This window comes from Ambystoma mexicanum, chromosome 9 (assembly GCF_040938575.1).
Source record: "Ambystoma mexicanum isolate Mex_15411 chromosome 9, UKY_AmexF1_1, whole genome shotgun sequence".
Lineage (NCBI taxonomy): Eukaryota > Metazoa > Chordata > Amphibia > Caudata > Ambystomatidae > Ambystoma > Ambystoma mexicanum.
In genome coordinates this window covers 751,710,257-751,731,341 of record NC_090931.1, presented here as the reverse complement: position 1 = coordinate 751,731,341, position 21,085 = coordinate 751,710,257, and the positions used below count along the sequence as shown (strand labels likewise).

The 21,085-nt window shown below is 42.6% G+C and overlaps 1 protein-coding gene across 4 annotated transcripts in view; it reads right to left on the bottom strand.

The window, feature by feature from the left end:
- The window catches only part of MYO1B (myosin IB), a 1,142,119-nt gene that overhangs the window by 260,503 nt on the left and 860,531 nt on the right, over positions 1-21,085 (bottom strand). For all 4 annotated transcript variants that reach the window (XM_069615684.1, XM_069615681.1, XM_069615682.1 and 1 more), the window contains exons 17-20: positions 15,117-15,343; positions 12,096-12,296; positions 2,821-2,914; positions 866-1,015 (exon numbers count right to left, since the gene is read on the bottom strand). In XM_069615684.1, coding sequence (XP_069471785.1) covers positions 866-1,015; positions 2,821-2,914; positions 12,096-12,296; positions 15,117-15,343 — 672 coding nt within the window. The remainder of the gene's footprint in view (positions 1-865; positions 1,016-2,820; positions 2,915-12,095; positions 12,297-15,116; positions 15,344-21,085) is intronic.

Genomic DNA, 21,085 nt, shown 5'->3' with positions numbered 1-21,085 from the left:
TATGAAGGCAAACTATCAGTGGATTGGCATAAACCAAGCCTGCCATAAGTGGTCCAATGCAGGCTGTTGTAACAAGCGTCCTTTGCCTCCAGGTATCCTACCCTGAGTGACTTGCCTGCAGAAAATGGGGATGACAGGAAGTTGTAGAGTATAAAAATATAAGGGTACCTGTAACACCGAAAGTCCTCCAGATAAGCAATACAGTAGTAAACTAAAATGCACCTCGGCTATGAGGTTGGAAAGACTCTACTAACATGTTATTAACATATAAAAAATTTTATTTTTTACAACAACCAAATACAAAAGCGGTTTGCTTATAAAAACCACACAAGGTCCCGCACATTTGACATCATCAAAATCGTTCCACCATACATACACATACTCACGAACATACATCCAATATACACTCACAATGGTGTGGGTTATCAGTTACATAAAACACAATTCTTCAATTGTTCACACCCCTATAGATTACAAGCGTGTATATCTGTTAAATGGCAAACAAAAGCTTATTAACATTGTCTACACGTGTTTCGGTCGGCATAAACGGCTTCTAATGTAGCCTGTAAGCATGAGGTTGTACGTTATTTGCTCGAAGTAAATTATTTTGTTGTAATCCACTTCGAATGCAATTACTTTGTGGCTTTCTTTTAAATGTTTTATATAATGGGAGGTTCGCCTACCATGCCCCCACAGCCCGTCTCCAACAGACAACCCTACACATCCCACCCGCCAATACTCTTTTACCCCCAACATACCTATCTGAATTACTATGCAACAAAGTAATTACAGCAAATTGAATTACAGCCAAGTAATTCACTACAATGGAACAAAGGCATACAAAGTATGAAACGAGGTAGCTTACTATATATCTCCTGGTCCAGGCAGCAATGATTATCTGACTCCTCTTCATCAACAGGAAATGTGTGCGACATTTCCATCCTCTATAAATCTTCTGGATGAGAGAGGCCAAGTCTTCGAGGCGTTGCTTTCGCAAGTCTTCTAACTGGAACAGCTAGTACAAGTAAGAGGACAGTATCCATGATTAACAAACACTAAACCGGATTGCAGAATGCTACCATTTCACCAGTCCATTGTTTCTGTACAAAAAAACATCAGCATCTGTGATCAAGTACTTCGAGAATAAGGGAGAGCAGGGGGCAAACAAACCATGGTTGTGAGGAGAAAGGAAATATGGTATGGACTGATTCTGTAGGAGGTTTACCAGATATGAAGCACCAGTCACATTTTGCAACAATAACAGAGGTTGGCAGGGACACAGGACAAAGGCCATGGTTCAAGGCACAGAAACTCAAGTCTGCTTTACTCCCCTTCATTACATATACTTGTGAAACACTAAGGCCCTTGACGGTTTGCACTCTTTTTGGCAACTAGCAAGGATTGTAAAGAAAATTCTCAAACAATATTTGGTTTTGAATGCAGATTTGTTATCACTACCATTACTACAAGTAATCATTATGCCCTGAAGATGTATTTGCTATGGTTACCTTTTATAGCAAACATGTTTTGGAAAATGATTACCATTACAGGTGAAAACAATTGAACCGGGCTGAGACATTAAATACATTTTATTTTCAGGTAATTATAGGCCCAGGCGTTAACCATCTCAACCATGTATACAGAACTGCAAAAAGGAAGTGTGTTGCTGGAATATTAAAAAATGTGACTGTAGCGTGGTAACTGCTTCATATTACAGTGCAATGCAGGATTTGTTTAGCACACAATCGCGAGACCCTTGGCTGGTTGCTATTCAAGGGGGTAAACTGAATTTCATGAGTGGAAGAAGTGCACATTACGGTGGGCATTCATGAAATATACATTATTCAGTGATTTGCAGAATATGGCAGTTTCAAAATATGGGCCATAATGTTTAATGGTGTTGGCGTGTCTGCAGAAAACAAAATTATCAATGAATGGCATATAAATATTAGCTATGGAAAGGATTCGCAGATATGAGCAAAGCTGAAGAATTCTCCCTTATGGAGTAGATTAACTCAGCTAAAAATACAATGGCCCTCATTACGAGCATGGCGGCCTGGGAAGTACGGTACCGGTAAGCATACCGTACTTCCCGGACCGCCATACTACGGGCTCTGCTTGCGGGAACCGTTTCACCTGCCAGGTTTTTCCTGGCGGGTGCAACGGCACCCGCGAGCAAAGCACGTCGGTTGCACTGGCACAACTCTGAATGTGCCGGTGCATCCGACGTCCCCATCTCCATTCAGCCTTATGGGGCAGAATGGGGATGGGGAGGCCCTTGATCGTGGCACCCGAAAATGGGCAAGTACAGGGTCCGCCTAACTCGGCATGACCCATTGCTTGCCCATTCATGGGTGCCGGAAAAAATGCAACTCTAACGGCACGGCTACCGCCAGAGTTGTAATGAGGGCTAATGTCTATGAAATGTGTGTTTTGAGTACTGAATACTGTGGAAAGTAGACCTAGATAGTGGAGTCTCACTCAAGACTCCATCTACAGAGGGGCAGCTAAGCTTAATACTAATCTTAAATCAGGTGTACCATCAAATGTGCACTACTGCGCTTTCATTCAATGCACAGCACACATCATTAAAGTCAAGGTAACATATTGGAATATGAGTGGCTTCTTGCCATCCGGATATATTGTGTTTTAGGAGAAGAACCAACTATCCAGTCAACAGCACGGTGCTAAGGACCAGCCACCAGAATCTCTCGTCATTAGCATGTGAGTGAATGATATGCAACAACTGCATAGTTTGCAATCACACAATATAGCATCCAGAAAACGTAATATGTCCTAGGGAATATTTTGTGCACATACCGTTCTTGGGTTACGAATAAATATCTTTGATCTACCAAAGGAATATTCTTCCGTGGGGAATCCTAAATCTTTTACCAGCACTTCAACGCCATCCCTGAAAAAGCAAGGTGGAGTTTAGGGATATAATATCAAAACACACCATTAAGACTGCCAGACATTAAGCAAAAAGTGGTAAAGAAAAAGACATCCAGGTAATAAAGAGAAAAACAAAGTATTCATTTTAAATGCCTATGGACATTCTTCAGGTCATCCCTCTCTTTGGGGGTATAAGCATTACATTATTTAAATGTTCTTCATGCTAAACTGCGACTCCGACTTTGGTACAAGGTAGTAATGTTCTTCAATGACCGTCACTTCCAGTCCCAAGCTCTTGTAAACAAAACCTTTAGACTGATCATGTGGTATGAGAGGTCTGGCTTTCCCAGGGAACTGTGTGCAATATTCTGTCCAATTTTCAAATTCAAATCAATACTACATTTAAAAAACACTTTACAGACATTAACTCAAGCTTCCTGCAGATCTTTCTAACTGGGAAATCTTCTTTGAGTCTCATGATCTAGATTCAATTTATTATTATGGGTTTGGTTGGGGAGGCCTGGGGTGTGATGAATCCAAATAGATTGTCACCTCTCCCCATGGGGAGTCACCACTCCCTTTGGGACCAGCAGGGTAAGCCCGTTGCCATCAACACCCACTAAGGGACAGGTTAAACTGGATACCTCTGCAGGTGAATTGCACTTAATGGACAGGAAACCCGCAGAGAGGGATTAAGTCATCATCCCTTTTCCCCAGGCCCTACCACCTTTATGGGGCATACAGGAAGGAAGGTGTATGGTAACTGACAGATCAGAATCAGGTGAGGGCCAAGGAGGCACTGTCGTGCACTTTTCTTTATGAACACACATAAACCAGCTCTTTCTGAAAGTCTAAGAATGTTGGCCCTTTTCACCAAAGAAAATACAGAAAGGTGCTTATCACAGTGTCTTTAGAAAAGAAAGTAAATAAAGTCCTCCTTCAGGAATGCTGTAGTAGCCAGCGTCTGTCCCTATCACTATACATAGAAACATAACTAGAACAAAAGTAGATTTTAAGCCCTTGGCTCTTGTCAACTGAATGGTGGCTTGTTTCTCATCCCCACCTGTCTCTCTTTTCGAGGGCTCCTCAATCCAGGTGCACAGTCTATGGCTGTAGGCAAATATGCCCCAATCACAGTTTCATTCAGTCCATACCAATGTCCTTCCCAGTCTTGTTTAGTTCACCCAGCATTAGGATCTTGTCTGGTTTGCCCCGCCCTAGGGTATGGTTGCACTTACCCAGCCTGGGGAGTGGTTTTGTGCAACCCGCTTTGGGTATGGTCTCTTCTAGTGCAGCTTGGGCTCTGGCTTCTCTCCCCAGCCCCTCTTCCCACAGGGTATGGTTGGGCCTTGCCTCCCTCACCACGTACCTTTAGCCTCATTGCAATGCTCCACAGGCAGACAGGGAAGTTCAGTGCAGGCGTTGCTGGTTCCTCAGCATCTTCTGGGTTCTCTGCCTCAGGTGGAGCTTGTGCCTCTCTATCTCAGGCTTCCAGTGACTCTGCTGGACATGTTTTTCCAGCCCTCGTGGCGTCATTCGGCTTGGGCTCTGCACTGGTAGTCTTCACTGCACGTTGCTGGTTTTTCCTCTGGCAGACTAGTCCACATTTCTCTGGTTCAGCCTCGGTCGGCCCTGCCATGCTCAGCGTGAGCTGTCGTCTTCCTGCCACACCACCTAGTGTAGGGTTCCATGTGTATACAGCTCTGCGGTTCTCCCTCTTGATCCCAACATCAACTGGCTCTTTATCCCCAATTGGGGGGTGGGGGGTGGGAGGGGTGAGGGACTTCCATGGCTTGCTCAATCCTAGCTGATCCTGTGCACAGAGGGTCTGAAACCACACCAGCCATCCTTACAGGAAGTTTCCACTTATCTGACATTTTATCAGACTCCTATATAACAAACAAAGTTAGTATAGGAATCTTGGGGATAGGGAGGATAACTGATGTTCATGTTAGGGATCTCCTGTTCTCTAAATGGAAGGGGGCATCACTCCCAGTGGGATCCCACTTGCTCTGTCCTGTAAGGAAGGCATGGTATCAAAGAAAGACAGACACAAGTGATCAAAGTTCAAGGGTGTTTATTACACTGTAAAATGGGTGAGATAAACACCTAATCTAAACCTAAATCTAAGATGGGAGCAAGCTACGGTCATCAAATTATAATAATTGTGCTAGTAGAGTCTAGTCAAATAAAAAGGGCCTATACTAAATGCCATAGCTATGCTACAATATAGTGTGGGATAATGTTCACAAGAAAAGAAAGAAGTGTTCACAAAATGATAAGTCAGGTTGTTCTGGCTGGCATCTCCCTTCCCCACATTTATTTTTAGCACGGGACAAGGCGGGACTCTTGAGTACAGCAGACTCTTGGGCTACTCTGGCACGAGCTTACAGTTGCTTTTCTCTATATCAGAGCCTTCTGTGTCAAAGTCTCTTCTCATGCAAATTCTCTTGCTTAACCAGTCCTGATATGCCAAAAACAACAGAACAAAAGTTCCTTCCGCTAATCTTCACGGCGGGTGATCACCCTTCATCCTTGGATCCCCCCTCAGCCGGGCTCTGATCCTTTTCTTGGTCATCAGCCTCCCTCAGTCAGGCTCATACTTGTCATCATAAAGTAATTCACTTTAACTTCTCCACAATGTGGGATTCACTTCTCTTAGCTTTTCTCTTGACGTCCCTCAATTGGTGTTAGGGAGAATTCTCATACATGTGCTAATTCCTTCCAACTTAGAGACCCCCAGCAACTTTGCTGGATTTTGAGGACTTCATTTTATTTTAACCTGGAGGGAGTTTGAGCCTTTTCCCCACTCTATTGTGTATTTGACCTCTGTGTGTCTTTTTGGTTATGGATTCTAAAACTTCATAGTCACCATCTTTTTCAATTGTGTCACAAAGCACCTTCAGTGCAGTGACACAGGGAAGTCTTTTAGATTTCCCAAGGTTTAAATACCTTCTATGGGATCAACTACTGTTTCCCAGAGTGGTAGAGTGAAATTGACTACTTAGCATTGTACTTGCTAGACCCAGCAGGCCCTATCTTACAATAGAGTGCTGGAGGGGTTTCTTAGTATCCCCTGTGTCAAAATGCTCATGTAACATCTTGTATGTTACCCCTTTCCTCAATTAACTGGCTGGTGGCAGTGGTTTCGTTTTGAACTACCAAGGTTTGCATTTACCAAGACCGTTCGCGGACCCAGTAAAGTTAATCACAGGAGCCATCTTTTTCAAAATGGCGTCTAGCTATTGTTGTTAAAATGGTGCCCAGTCTTCTTTTTTTCACCAGGTCTTTGTAGAAAGGTCCTTCTATAGTTTTTCTCTGACCAGGTTTGGTCTCTTTGTTCATTCGCCTTTGGCGGGCTTCAGGAGTGAAACCCGCCTCTGGCTCCATAGTGTCTGGGGTAGGCAGGAAGTGAGGGAGGTGCCTGAAACTCCCTGTGCTTATTCTCCTAGGAGACCCGAATGCACTCTGGTGAGATTCTCTGGCTGACTGTCCGGCAAGGACAGTCACCCTGCTGGGTGAGTGGCAGCTAGGCTGTAATGAATGGGAGAGAACTGAATAAAAGGCGAGTCTTTTGGCTTGGAAGGCAGAGTCGACCACTAGACGAAGGAACTGAAGAAGAGCTTGAAGATGACGGCTGCTGCAACTACTGGACCATTGGTTTGCCCGGTGAAGCCCTGCTGCAGGTCCGAATCGCCAAGTTCGCATCGACAGAGAAGCCCTGCAAGGATGACTTCTCTCTTTGAGTTAGTAGGACCAATCGACTCCCAACCTGGACACCCATCTCGGAGCTGGTTGAATTTCCTCAGAGTTGCTGCAGGAAACCGTAGAGCCAGGGAGAGGGACACAAGATTGTGTGCGTTGCTTGTAAACTGGCCTAAAGCCTTTGGAATATCCTCCAGACTCCCATGAAGCAGGACTGACCAAGCCTGCCCACCCCCTCAGTTGAGTGTGGGACCTCAGATGCGAGGAAAGTCCACCTTGACAGCCAGGAGCCACGCTTATTGCTATTTGCTGTACCACAAGGAGCCGAAACGCGAAACAGCCACTGAAAGTAAAGTTTGCTGGTTGCCAGCTTTGACAATGCCAATACAGTGCAGGAGTCCCGACATCCTCCCTCTTGTCCCCACGACTGAGGCTCAGGAACAGCAGGCTCAGGAACAGCGAGATTTGCAGAGCTGTACAGGAACAGAAGTCTTCAGCTGCATCTTTTTCTCCTTTACGAAGGTACTGTAAAACTAGCTAAAAAAAAAAAGAGAACTGACCTCTTACTGTGGAAGTGCTTGTAACTTCTGCAACTCACAAGTCTATCAGCTTGTAGCCCTACATGATGTTCTTCTTTTTATCAAAGGCTCCTAAGAACTTGTGCAAAGACTTTTCCATTTACTTACCTGAAGTGCTGCATCCTATACAAAGACTTGTGACTATTGACTTTGGCTTAGCCTATTGAATTGAATGACTCTTCTAAGTGCTATCTGAAACTATTTGCCTTGCTTATGAATATTTGTAAATTCTTGTGTTCTAAATAACCTTTGCCTTTTACTTACTTTGTAAAGAGTGTTCTGAATGCCAACAGTAAGGTATTAATGTCCCCAGCCTCCTCGTTACTGAAGTCACCCGTGGGTGTAGGTTGTGTCTGTGGGACATCCCAAGGGGGCCTTGTCTGATCAAGAAATTCAAAGTGTACACTATTGAAGTATATTTTTGTGTTACTATTCTATTGCTCCCTTCTGAAGAAGGCTTTATAACAGACTAATAAATACATTATTAATTGTTTATGCAAGAAACCTTGAGTTTAAAAGTTTATTTGAATACCTGTAACTTTGAATCTTTGTGTAACTCCACTACAGCTCACATTTCCCCTCTTGAGATAAGCCTGGCTGCTCAACATGCTACAAAAACTGTGTAGAACAAGCTTATACCAAAGGTTGGATTGCCTCTACCTGTAGTCATAGTTGTTTTTAGTGTTCCCAGAGGGTACTGCATTCAAACTTTGCCCAACAGTCGGGTTCACTACCACCTTTCAATCACAATCTCCACACAAGTAATATTCAAAAGTCTCAATGTCTTTTTAAACAACCATCTAGTTTTAGTTAGGTAACCCTCATCCAGGCTCAGACCTTCCAACGCACTTGCCAATTTTAAACAGACGTCTGAAGGGCGATCACATCTCGCCAGGTCATTCTTTTAGCCTATGGCAAGTGCGGGCTTCACAAAATCACAGTTCGCACAGCACAGAATCCTAGCAACAAACAGCACGTAATATAAATCATCACTCCTTAAATATCCCCTTCATGAGAACAGAAAGCCCATGTTCTGAAGACACCTGTTACAGTGTACAACCTTTACGGCTACGACATCCCAATTATTGTCCCTTTAAAGAATTACACATCAGCCACACTTTCAATAATACATTACAGGTTCTTAAGTTCCCAAACGGCTGTCTAGGAAAATTACAAGTCCATGCACACACTTTCCCCAGCATGAGATCATGTCCTTACAAACAGTACTGTACAGTGCACCGCAATACTTTCATGTGAAATACTGCAGAAACATCTATTCAAAGCAGCAATGCCACTAGTAGGAGTCTTAATTTGTAAATGTGTTCTATTTTAATTGCTAGTTATGTTTTATTTATGGTTAAATTAGGTGCAATGTCTTCCATCAGAGGGTACCGCAGCATGAAAAAATGAGGACAATTAGAAACAGGTCACTCTGCACAGGAATAAACATACAGAATGCATGCAGATAAACAGATGCCTGGCTGTTAGTTGGAACATTTTGTAGAGCTACACTATAGACAAAAAATATATTGAGATTATTGAAGCTTCTAATTAACAGGCACCTGGCATTCAAAAGGCGGTGTGTTCTCCATTTAACCTAAGAGAAATATGCATTATGCTTGGGAATTCTCTTCTGTTCTCTTTGGAGCTATCCAAGCCTCCCTTCTTTGGCAGTAATCTTGGAAGGAGAGCACGCAGCCACTGTCTGGCATCCACCGGTCTGTATTTCAGCTAATTCAGCAATTTGAATCTCCCTGCAGCTTCGAGGCTTCCCGTTTACTCGAACGCAGCTTTGCCGTCCATTTTACCCTATAGGGCTACTCTTTACTGTTGCGTGTCTAGGTTTAGCAAGCTATATGTGTACATTATTCTAGTTGTGTTTCATCATATACATTGGTTGGGTTATATTTTTCATGTCTATATGGTGCAAGCAATATTGTTCATGTCTAAATGCACATTTGATCTAGTGTTCACGTTTCTTCACGGTGAGTGCATATCTGCTTCATGTCTATTGTAATCTCGTGCATCATTTTGGCAGTGTGGTCGCTTGCCCTCGTCACCTTCAGTCACATCAGGTGCATTTCTTCTTGTATTGTTTCTGGATAAGGTCGATACGGTGGTCTTAGTGCATAACGTTTCTCATATTTGCGGTATAGAGCTGGGCCAGGAGCCGTCGCCATGAATGACGTATTCATCTGTTTCTCGGCATTAAGCCTGGCTGCTCAACTATAGCTACCAAACCTTTTGTGTAGTTCAGGACAAACCAAGAGTTGGAGCCCTGTACTCCTAAGAGTGAGTCTTCTACAGTCCACAGGTGGGCTTTAGTAAAACTCCCTAACAAACATTGACACAAACAAATATGACGGTTTATTCCAGTAACAGTGTTCAAACATTTTGCATGGTTTATTTGCATGCCAGGAATAAACACTTTGAATAGCATGGGGAAGTATTCTTTATAATGAAAATCATAAAAAATGTATTTTAATGCACTTGCAGGTTTACTTCCTTTGTCAAATGTATGAGATTGCTACAAGATTCGGCAGATTTCAGGATAGCCTTCACTTTTCTGAAATGTATTCAGGGAATTATGGTTTACTTCATTTTGGGAGAAAAATACCCCCACTCAAATTTCTATTGCCAACAGATTTATTTGTAAATTCAATGGGCAAATATTCATGTATGTTTTTGATTGTCAAATTAAATTATATGGGCAGGAATCAACCTCCGGCCACTATGTGGTTGGTGGTTTCCGCTGGTTGAAATTAGGCAGCCAAGTCATCTGGTTCTCCTAAGCCCATGTGGATCAGGTAAGATGCCCCCAAGGTTTGGTCCCCTTCTGGCTCAATTGAAAATCCTTTTTGGGCCCTGTCCACCTTCCTTTCTGCAAATCCTGGCATACCTTTCTGAAGCCAAATTTCAAGTGTGGCAGCAGGCCTTGAGAACAGCATCCAGTCTCCTGTTTTTTCAATCGAAACATCACTCTTTATACAGAACCAAATCCCACCTGCATAGAATCCTTTTACATTGCATTTTGGATTCCACAAGTGAAGTGATTGGTTTCCTCGACTTTCTAACAACCACACAGGTCATCCTTCTTGCTTCCATTGTGCACCTGAGCATGATGCTTTCTAAGTGGGATGTGTCAGCTGCAAGCTTACCGCCCCCAATGAGCTAAAGTGTACTGTGCTACAATGTTCATTTTTAATAGAATTCTTCAAATAAAATCGTTAAAGAAAATTACATAATTGGATTTGTGAGAATATTATGAATCCAAGGATGTAACTTTTCATCTCTTTGTGACTAATGTTGTTATATCAATAGATGGAGCTAATGCACAACTTCTACATGTTATTCATCCTATTAAGCTGAATTTAGATCTGTAATTGTTTCTTCAGTGGGACAAATGGTTCAAAGTTTACAGCCAAACATCTATTTCCATTGGTCATCTGGTCTGTGCAAATTTCAAATACGTTTTTACTGTATGTGAGGACATGCAGGTCTAGGTTTCATATATGTGGTCTGATCATTATCGATGGCAGCTCTCTGTTAAAGAAAGAATGATGTACGAGTCTATTTCAATTACCTGAGATCTAATGGAAAGGGTGCATACACCTTCTCTGTACCTAATGGTTTCTAATGCGCAAGGTTTCTGAAAAACGCCACTTTTCACTTGTTAGTGAAATTGCAATTTATCAAAATAATGGTGGTGTGGGCTTGGTTTAAAAATACAAGAAATCCTCCAATATGTTTCCAACTCACATTGCTTAAATTGTCATGTTATTTCTGAGTTTGGAATTCAAAGAAATTAGTTTTTTAAAAACACAGATGTTCCATTAAAGATCTGTAAATTCTTGCTCCGAGAGCAGACTAATGGATGTTGGCCACAAAATATGTTCTGGTTTCAGTTCACGTAAAGTTCTTAATTTTTACAGTCACAGATTCTCACTGCTACGCAAGGTGTTTTCTGTGACATTTAAAAAGAGAACATTTTCAATTTTGGTCACTGTAATTTCTAATAATAATTAAACAATGTGTTGCCATGAAAAACAGAATTATAATTATGCTGTGATTTACATAGGTTGAGTGTTGTGTACCATTTCCTTACAGAACATTGAAGACCACATGGTACAACTCCTCAGGTTGCATCTTCAATAGCATCAAACACGAATAGATACATTAAGTTGTCTTTGTTTCAATGAAATCCCCCACACCGGCTACCTTGAGTGCTCTGGCATGTAAAGTGTCCTGTGGTTAATTGTCCCAGGGAAAAAGATGATTGGGGACCACTGGTCTTCATTGTGACTTCACCCAATACTATATGTGGACCAAAAAGCATTGTTCAGTGGAACAAATTGGTCAATCAAGTGGCTAAAGTGCATACCATGCAAACAGTATGAGGAGTACATTCCAGTACCAATATCAAAGAGAAGGCCTCTGAGTTGTGTGTGCCTTGGAGAAAATTACTCCATTAATGTACAATCCACTCAGAAACCCCGGTTCCCGTCTGCTTTCTTCCTTTAGCCCTTAGATGCTTAGAGGGGTTGTGAAATTGCACTTGTATTGGCACAGGAAAATACATCAATTTTGTCCTGTTCTGTAGAGGGAGAGGCTCCTTCCTCTCTGTTATAAGGTGTTAATCGATGGTTTCAACAAGTGGGGCAAGGGGAAGTACTATATCATTAGATTTGATGTACATACTTCATACATACTTTCACACAAGCGCAGAAGCCATAAAATGAAAAAAAAAGTAGTGCATATTTGTAAAGACAAGCCATCCAACAACTGTCTTACAAATGAAAAGTAGTTCTGGCATTCCTACCAATTGTTTATGATGCATGTCAAAATACATTACAACAATAAAACATGACGCATCACATCTCTTCCTACACCACCAAACATAAAAAGAAATCACTTTACCTAGCAGGTCCTTTCCAGTGAGGCCAGGTCTGTTTGCAGAGCATCTTATACCTTTCCAGGCAGGGTTCATACGGCTGTCTGAAAGCATAGCCTGCCCTCCTAACGCGAACATTCTCCAGAAGGCCAAGGTACCGAACCTGATGCCGTGCTAATGCATCAGTGAAGATGTGAGCAGCTTTTTTATCATTTGGCTTGATGCACCTGTAAATGGGATTTGTTACATAAATTAACTATATCAATACCAAATTACCTTTCAATAATTTTACTGGCGTTTGTTCCAAGTTATTTGGCTGCAATAATTTTCACTCAAGGGCAAAATGAGATGTTTTAAGTCCCGGAAACACCATCTGATAGAATGAAGCAGCTACTTGTGAGTAATGTTTATCTTTTCCAACTCGTGCGTCTGCTTTATACGTTATACGTAGATTAGAGAGTAGTATTCTCTACTGGTATCTTGGTATATCATAGGAAAAGAAATAAAACATTTCCGATTTTGCCTGTCCCACTTATGAGCCTGCATGTACACAGTAGTTTGAGAAAGTGTGCCCACTTTGCATCTTTTTACATGGTGTCCAGCAGCACATTGGCATGCAAAGAGTTTAGCGCTTGTTATGCTTGTTGAATGTGCCTTCGCTTTAAGCGCAGCACAGTTTGTTGGCGTAATAATATTTTTGTATGTACTCTACTACCCACATCTAGCAATGCCTGCCTTGCTGATTGGATGGCCTCTTTGTACAATAACAAAAGCCACAAAGAATCATCTTTTCTGTCTCCTGGCCTTTGTTCCATCGATTCCTGTAGAACAGGAGTGCCATTGCGTTCATCCAATCTTTGCAGGCTTTTCTCTGCCTCAGACTGTATATGATGTATTTCAATTGCCTGGTTATTATAAAAATGTCAACATTATTTTAGGTGAAATGTTTTTCAGCGACATGCCCTTGTACCCATAACAGTGCTTTACAATCTAATCAAGCCTACACAATGTCATTGTAAACAATTGCAAGGACTGGGGTATTGTCTCTAAGCATTATTACACTGTTCTACAACAGCCCCCTTAGTGTATCAAGGGGGTGCTTGCTGGACCTCCACCATGTCAATATACACTATATCCTTTCAATATAGGAGTCTGTGTATCCGTGCAGCTTGCTTCCCACATCTCAGTAAGCATTAAATAACAGAAGCCCACTCCCATATAAAAATTCACATCTTATAAGAAAGACAGTTTTAGGGTGTTTGAACATCGTGAACCATAGCATTTATAGAATTTGTTTATTGTGCCATTATTGGGAAAACTGCTTTCAGAGACAACATTTTAATTGGCTTTCCATCTTATACCTCCTTGGAAACATATCACCAGGCAACTATAACCTCTAACTTGTTCTAATTTGGTGAAGTTTTAGAAACCAACCTAAGCTTTTTTTTTTTTTTAGATTGATTTAGATGAAACCATTATCTTGGTTTTAAAGGGATGGTCTAGTAAAAATGTCTATTTAAAAAATAGATAGGCAACATAAAAAAAAATACTAGCATTCACCGTTTTAAAACTTCCTAGGTAAAATTTTGAGCTATTCAAGCTCAAAATTCGCAAAAGCAAGCACATGGGCGCATCCATTTTGTGAAATGGAGGCCCTCCTGTGCTAGCTTTTGCGGCACTAATAAAGGAAAAGCCAGCCAGCTGTAGTAAACAAAGGCTACCGCTGGGTGGCTTTCCCTTCATTAGTGCTGTAGGCGGAGGACTGGGACCGGAGACCAGAGCAGGAAAGCTGCAGCTGAATCTCGGTAAGTGCTATGTATTTATTTTTTTAAAAATAAGCACTAGCTGCAGTTTCTTTTCTAAATTTTCCGGGCTGGAGGAGCCCGGAAAACTTAGAAATAAAACTGCAGCATTAAAAACATTGTATTTATGTTTGCGGTCGCTTTTGAAGCGACCGCAAACATAAATACAACGTTATTGTGTTGGAAAACGCTGCGGTTTTTCTTTCCAAGTTTCTCAGGCTCCTCCGGCTCAGATGAGCCTGGGAAACTTGGAAAGAAAAACCGCAGCGTTTTCCAACACAACCGCATGTGTTTCTGCCTGCTGTGGCTATCACTTTGGGTCTCCGGTGCTCCCATCGGAGCACCGGAGACCCAAAGTGAAAGCCAAGGCAGGCAGAAACACACGCGGTTATGTTTACATGCCGCGTAGTGTTTCTACCTGCAGCTGATTTCCCATTTGGGGCTCTCGGGCTCCCCGCAGGGAGCCCGAGAGCCCCAAATAGAAAAGCAGATTCAGAACACGCTGCGGTTTTTCTTTCCAAGTTTCATTAGTGCCGCAAAAGCAAAAGCCAGCACAGGAGGGCCTACATTTCACAAAATGGATGCGCCCATGTGCTTGCTTAGCTCAAAATTTTACATAGGAAGTTTTAAAACCGAGAATGCTAGTATTTTTTTTTATGTTGCCTATCTATTTTTTAAATAAAAATGTTTACTAGACCATCCCTTTAACATGTTTTTTTCAGTCCATTATCTTTATAAACTTCATTTAATTTTGACAAGACACCTCTGTAGCCCTACTGGTGTTAAAATCAAGGAATACAGCATAATCGACCTATCATAAAATCTCAATGTGCCAACATCCACCAATTATGCTGCACCCACAGATACCACATGTTCTGAAAAAGAACACACATTTAATATTACAAAGTTGTCTTAAATGACTTGTGGTAGCATGACCCTTCATATTCATGCATGCATGTGCTTGTGAACGAAAAACAAATTATTGTCCAATTATATAAAAATAAAGGTAGTGTGTTAAAGTCCCTTTTCCCTTAATATTTGTCATGTTAAATAAAATGTGTGGGGGCTGAAACAGTGTAGGCCTCCAGTTGCAGAACTAAAAGTAAAGCAGGAAAGCCTGTTCAAACTATATCACTGTTGAAATAAAAATTAGAACAGCTCTTTTGAAAATAAAACAAACTGAAAAAAGCGGTTTGCACAATGGTATTTCCAGAGCTGGTGAAACACTTGTAAACATTTATTTACCTTATGTAATTAGGGTTCTTGGTCTGCAAGTTCTTCATTAGGATTGCCACAGATGCCTTAAACTGGGATCCAGCAGTGGGTGGCCTCTTGAGGTTGATTTTGGCAGGATTTCCATCAGGAAACATAGCTTTGATGAGTGAATTGTTAGCTTTCCACATAGCCTGGGAGAGGTCACGGTACAGGAGGTCATTGTTCTTGTCAACAAATCCTTCTACCTGGTACATGACCTGCAAAACCAAGACAGATAAAGGACAGAAAGCTAAATTTAGTGTGATGCAAAAATGAGAGGATATATTCCAGGCGTAGAACATTTAACACTCTGAAAGCGTTTACCTTAACCCTATGCTTTATCCATAGTCCTTGCTTTAATACAAGGAACTGGTTATGATTACAACTTCCATCGGTGGTGGCCAGCATAATCAAATGGCAATGGATCATCAGAGTCGTAACAAAACACATTCAGAGGGGCTAAATCAAATCATTTTTAAAAAGGCCCAGTTAAATGTTTCAATTAAGGAACTATATCCACATCAAAGTAACCCACCATGCTAATGCAAGAATCAATGCTTGGCAGTCTACATAAAAGATCAAAATTTGACATTTGGATAAATGGATGGACATTGGAATGGATGGAATGGATGGAGTGGATGAAATCAAGAGAGTAGATGGAATGGATAAAATGGATAGAGTGGAGGGAGTGGGTAGAGTGGAGGGAGTGGGTGGAATGGACAGAGTGGGTGGAATGGACAGAGTGGGTGGATCACTGTGTACCCTGCCCTCCTGTTCCCCATGTTGTTGCTATACATCTGTACCCCACCCCGTCGCTGTAATCCCAGCCTCTGTCTGTATGTGACTTTGTGTCGCCCTGTTCCCTGCCATCCTGTTCACGTGCCTCATCGTGTGCGCTTTAAAGATATCCATCATATCACATCATTACGCTTACTCTCTACTTTTCACAATCAGTCAACAGCTATACCCCTGATTAATTCGGCCTAGCTGTTCACTACAAACTCACCGCCCTAATAAATAGTAGCTAGCCGAGCACATTCCGGCCCAGTTGCCCATATAAGTGCCCTTCAGGCCCAAAGCGGCCAGAACCCAGTCTAGGTGTCCACCCACCAGACTGCACACATATAACTGATATCTCCAGCACCACACCTACCGCTAGGATGCAGCTACCACCCGGCAATTACATCAGCTGCACACATCGGTGCACCCACGCAGCCTACAACACCATCCCTCTTTACTGACCAGAACTACGGTTGGAGTTCACACTAATGATATATAGAGCGCTATATAAATGCCAAGGAACATAACATTTATTTATTGAACATTTCACTAATTAAGGGATATAATTCTCTGTGTAATTTATGCTCCTGGTCACAGACAATGCACAACCACTGTTGGGGCTTCCAACTCGAGTGCCCCAGGTCTCCTTTGCTAGACAGATGTGAACCCACGCTACACCTCCACATCTGCCAATGGAGAGCATAGGACTGCCATGTTTGTAGAACCACCCAAGAGAGACTGATAGAGGCGTATCTTGGCAGAGCCCCTAGAAGGAAATTTGTCAACCAGGGTAGTTTGATGAAGTGTCTGGACAGTGTGAGAAACCTGAGGGCGTCCTCACATCTGCTCCCCTTGGGTCCTCTTCTCAGGTGGCCAGGGAAAGGCTATCGCATTTGGAGCCCCACCCTGGTGAATCACCAGGTTGGAGGGTCCTTGGGGAATGTAAAAGGGTATCCACAGACGAGACATGATATCCCATCTTCCCTGTGAAAATCAACCTAACCTTCCCTCACCTTTATGGGAAATTGTACAGCAGTTTCCCTCAATTGTCCTCATTCAACCTACTACAGTACTGGGACGACGAAGAGGCGACTAGGAGTAGTGAACACTAGTAACCTATTTCTTCACTCTAGTACTGAGATGCAGAAGTTGCCTACAAAACATTGTGACGGTCCGGCATGCCCCTCAAATTGTAGTCAGGCAATTCTAATTGAAGACTCACACTTGCAGCCTGTTAAGTGGTTGAAGATGTATAAGAACGGAGGAAACCAGCAACACAAAGACCAACAAGGAAGCCTGTGCGGTAACGTCCAGCAGAGTCCAGTTTGTGAGGAGGCAGACGTGGTGGGCAGATGACAACCCAATGGACTTGTGGTGCCCAGGAACAGGGAGTGCCGCAAGGAAACCAAAAATTTGGGATGCTCAGAGAAATGCAGCCGTAGCTGCGTTCGAAGGAAAGGAAGGAAGGCAGAGGCCAGCGTCTGTGGAAGCATAGTATAGCATAGCATAGCTGACGGCGAGAACCGAAGAGCAACAGGAGAGCGACCGTAGGAAAGCCAGCGAGCGGAGCTCACAAGCGAAGGAAAGCCAGAGAGCAGAGCTGAAAACAAGTTGCGCGGCTGCCCGGATGTAACACCAAAGACAAGTGAGAGAAGGGAGAAAGTCACTCGAACCAGGGCGCTCCTGAGGGTTGTGGGGGAAGCAAGGCAAGCTCTGAAAAAGTGAAACAGCATGAAAGTAATTAAATGAACCTGAGACCGAGGGATGGGTGAAACAAACAGCAAAGCAAATAGTAACAAATATTGAATACCGCACTGAATTAAACCTTTATGAGGAATGTTACAATAAGCAAGAAATGCATATGAACTGCAAACATTGTTTTGTGAAAGCGAAGTAAGCGTCAAGAAAGCAAGAGTGAAAAATAGCAAGAGCATATAACCGCAAGATGGTAAAGCAGTGAAATAACAACTAAGTGAACTCTTGTAATTGAATATAGTGTGACAAAGCCAAGGTGAACCTGTATGCCTGAATACAGTGTGGAAAGGCCAAGGATTGGCCCAAGTTGTGTGACACAGTGTGGCTGACAAGGAGAAGTCAAGTGAGTGTGAACTTCCACACAGGAGTAAAATCAGAAGAACCTGTGTGTGTCTAAGAACCTAAGAATTCTGGTGGCGCGACCTGTAATTCGTGGACCGTGTGGTCTGACAACTGCGGCTAGACCAGGGAACCCTCAATTGTAGAAGCCAAATACCTTGTTAAAGCACACCAAGAAAGAGTAAGCTGATTAATTGTTAAGCTTATCCAGAAGGGAAGTTAAGTACATTTTTGACTTGTTTTGAATATTGAGAGACGTATGCCAAGCAGAGGTTGGCAAGTTGTCTTTGGGAAGGAAATCCTGAGACTTGATTAACTTGAACGTTGTCTTGAGGATGGAATACTCCAGACTCTTTTCTGTGGAACTGTGTTGCCTTGAAGTTGGGGAAGGGAACCCCAAGGATTTGTAGAACTGTAATCCAGAGACTTCTAGCAGAATTGTCCTGAACTTGAAGAAGGGGAGCTGAAAAGGAAGCGAGGAGCTGGAAGAAGCTCAGAACTTTCTTTTGATCACCATTACTTTTATTACTGACATCCCTACACATTTTTTAGCTTTCGTTGTGCGGACAAGGATCGGTTGTGGACACAGACAGACTTTTAAGTTGAACTTTCTGTCTCTGACTTCCCTTAGTTTTGTACACGTAGGCAAATCTCACGTTAGCATAGGGCAAGTTAGGCCTTCAACCACCCTGACATTTGAGTTAATGCCTTGCCTCATGATGCCTTCATAACAGATTAGGACTAAAGAAGAAAAAATGTAGCTCAGCTACAACTAAAGATTAATGACCCAGGCTAATTTAGGACGAGAATGCAGGAAAAGATGATTGGAGTGCAAGATAAGGAAGACAATGATTAATCCTTGTGTGTTCCTAAGGGCAGACCATTATAGATCATTTACAACTATAGTGATCAAAATGAGACCGAGGCTTCCGATACAGATCAGTGTGAGGTAAATGTAAAGTTCTAATAAGCCTATGTAGCACAATGTATGTTCTACTTAGCCAAACCGTAGGATAATGAAACCTTTGTGTGATCTAGTTCATCCGTTAGTATTTTTAGTTTGTTAATGTAATAATTAGATAATCAATGTCTGAAAACGTTTCATAAAAATAGGTCACTTTCCACCTTGACGGGACTGGTGGAGGCACTCTGGCACTCAATAATGATCACTAAATGTTCTTAGCGCGGTGTGACTAATCTTCGGATGTCATCCCTTCTCCCCTGGGGGAGACCTTTCTCATTTAGCCAGGGCGGTGCATCCACAGTAAAATAGTCCCCCTGGGGTGGTGCACTGGGGGTACATTACATGAGAGCAGGAGCCCCTTCTGGGATGAGGGATGACTATCCCCAGAGAAACGTGGTATACCGCATATGGGCCCACCTCTACTGCTTCTACAGAAGCAGACCCCTTAAATACACTGCCAGGCATAACACACGTGTACTTTTGTGAAGTCAATCCAGCTGACACAATATATAACAGAAAGCCTCAGGAAAATCAGACTAAGCATATACCTTTAACTCCGGTACTGGGAAGAAGATAGGAGTACGAAGATCATTCCGGTAAACTGTGGTGAGCGGTCCAGTCCTCCGCAATATCCCATTGGAGCAACGACATACAAAATAGCTGAGGGAAACCAAAGCTGGGCAAGAGATCCACAGGACCAGAGCTGTCGGGGAAGCTGACCCGGCAACCGTGAAGCAGAGAGCGAAGACTATGTCTACTGAGCAGGGAACGAGAGAGTGAGCGTATCCCAAGACCCGGGTACTACAAGACTAGCTTCTTGAGCACACCAGGGCGTCCCATGGTGTCCACAGCAAAGCCGAGCTGACAGGAGACCGCGAGAAGGATGCGGAACTCCGCTGACAGGCGACTGACTCGAAAACGCACCTGAATACTACCGGAGACTCTAGAAGGATTCCCGTGGCCCAGAAGGCGTGAACCGAAAACAAAAAGGTACACAGGCTGGCAGAAGACAGTAAGAAGCAATTCAATTAAGCAATGCAAGAAATAGACACAAGTAGAGAACAAGTAGGAGAAAATATATAATACACCCTGCCTTATAAGGCAGGCACTCAAAATAAGCAGGTAAGTGTTCTGGATTCTCAAGTTTTCAAGCTGCAGGAAAGTACAGAAGGAGGCATGGGACGACTAAGTCTCATACTTCTGCGCATGTTCGGAGTATATCCAACAAGTGTGACAAGGTCAGTAATCGTCCACTGGAACTCACCTTCACCTATTCATAGAAGTGTAATGAAGAGGTTTACATCGTTGGAATATGCATTTCTTCATCAATAGGGATTGCATCTTGCAGTTGTACCTGACCGGAAGAAAACTGAAACCTGCAACCTCTGTGTACCCCTTCTCTGGAACAAAGGATGGAAGACCACAGTCTGCCCATTGTGATCTCTGGAGAGCCGGGCTAGGGGGGATGGGGAGTAAGCATACCTGCACCTGCCCTCCTCCCCCGTCCTTCATACAGCAACATAGAGAACTTAGCTATCCTCTGATAAAGAGTTGTTAAACTTTTAAATAGTTTGAAACTAATTACCACCACAAGTCCATTGCATCCTTTGAGAGAACTCATACCTCCGAATAACATTTTGTTGGAATATGTGACTTTTGGGCGCAAGGCCCCATAAATCTTAGGGCTGGACTTCTGAAGAAAGGGCTATTTTACTTGCGGCTGGTTCCCATCAATTTACGGCATCTGCATTGCTTACCTGTTTTCCGTGGGTACATTTATTTGATTATGTATATTAAGTGAACCAATTGGTGATTGTACATGTGTGTATTATCGAGTGATGTGTGGTAGTAACACCAGTTTGAGGTCAAGGCACACCAGTTAAACAACTTCCGTTTATTGTCTCAATTGTTTCTCCCAGTCAAGGATGGAATTTATTATAGAATAAACAGCAACGGGACTTGCCGTCCAATGAGACAATACAATTTACAGGGTAAAACACCCATTTGTTGAAAAAACAACTTCACATGTTTTATGATTTTGTAACATGCTTTTTTTGTTGCTTTATTCTTTATTTTCCAATTATATCTATTCATGAAATTCCTATGTTTAGTTATATTCGTT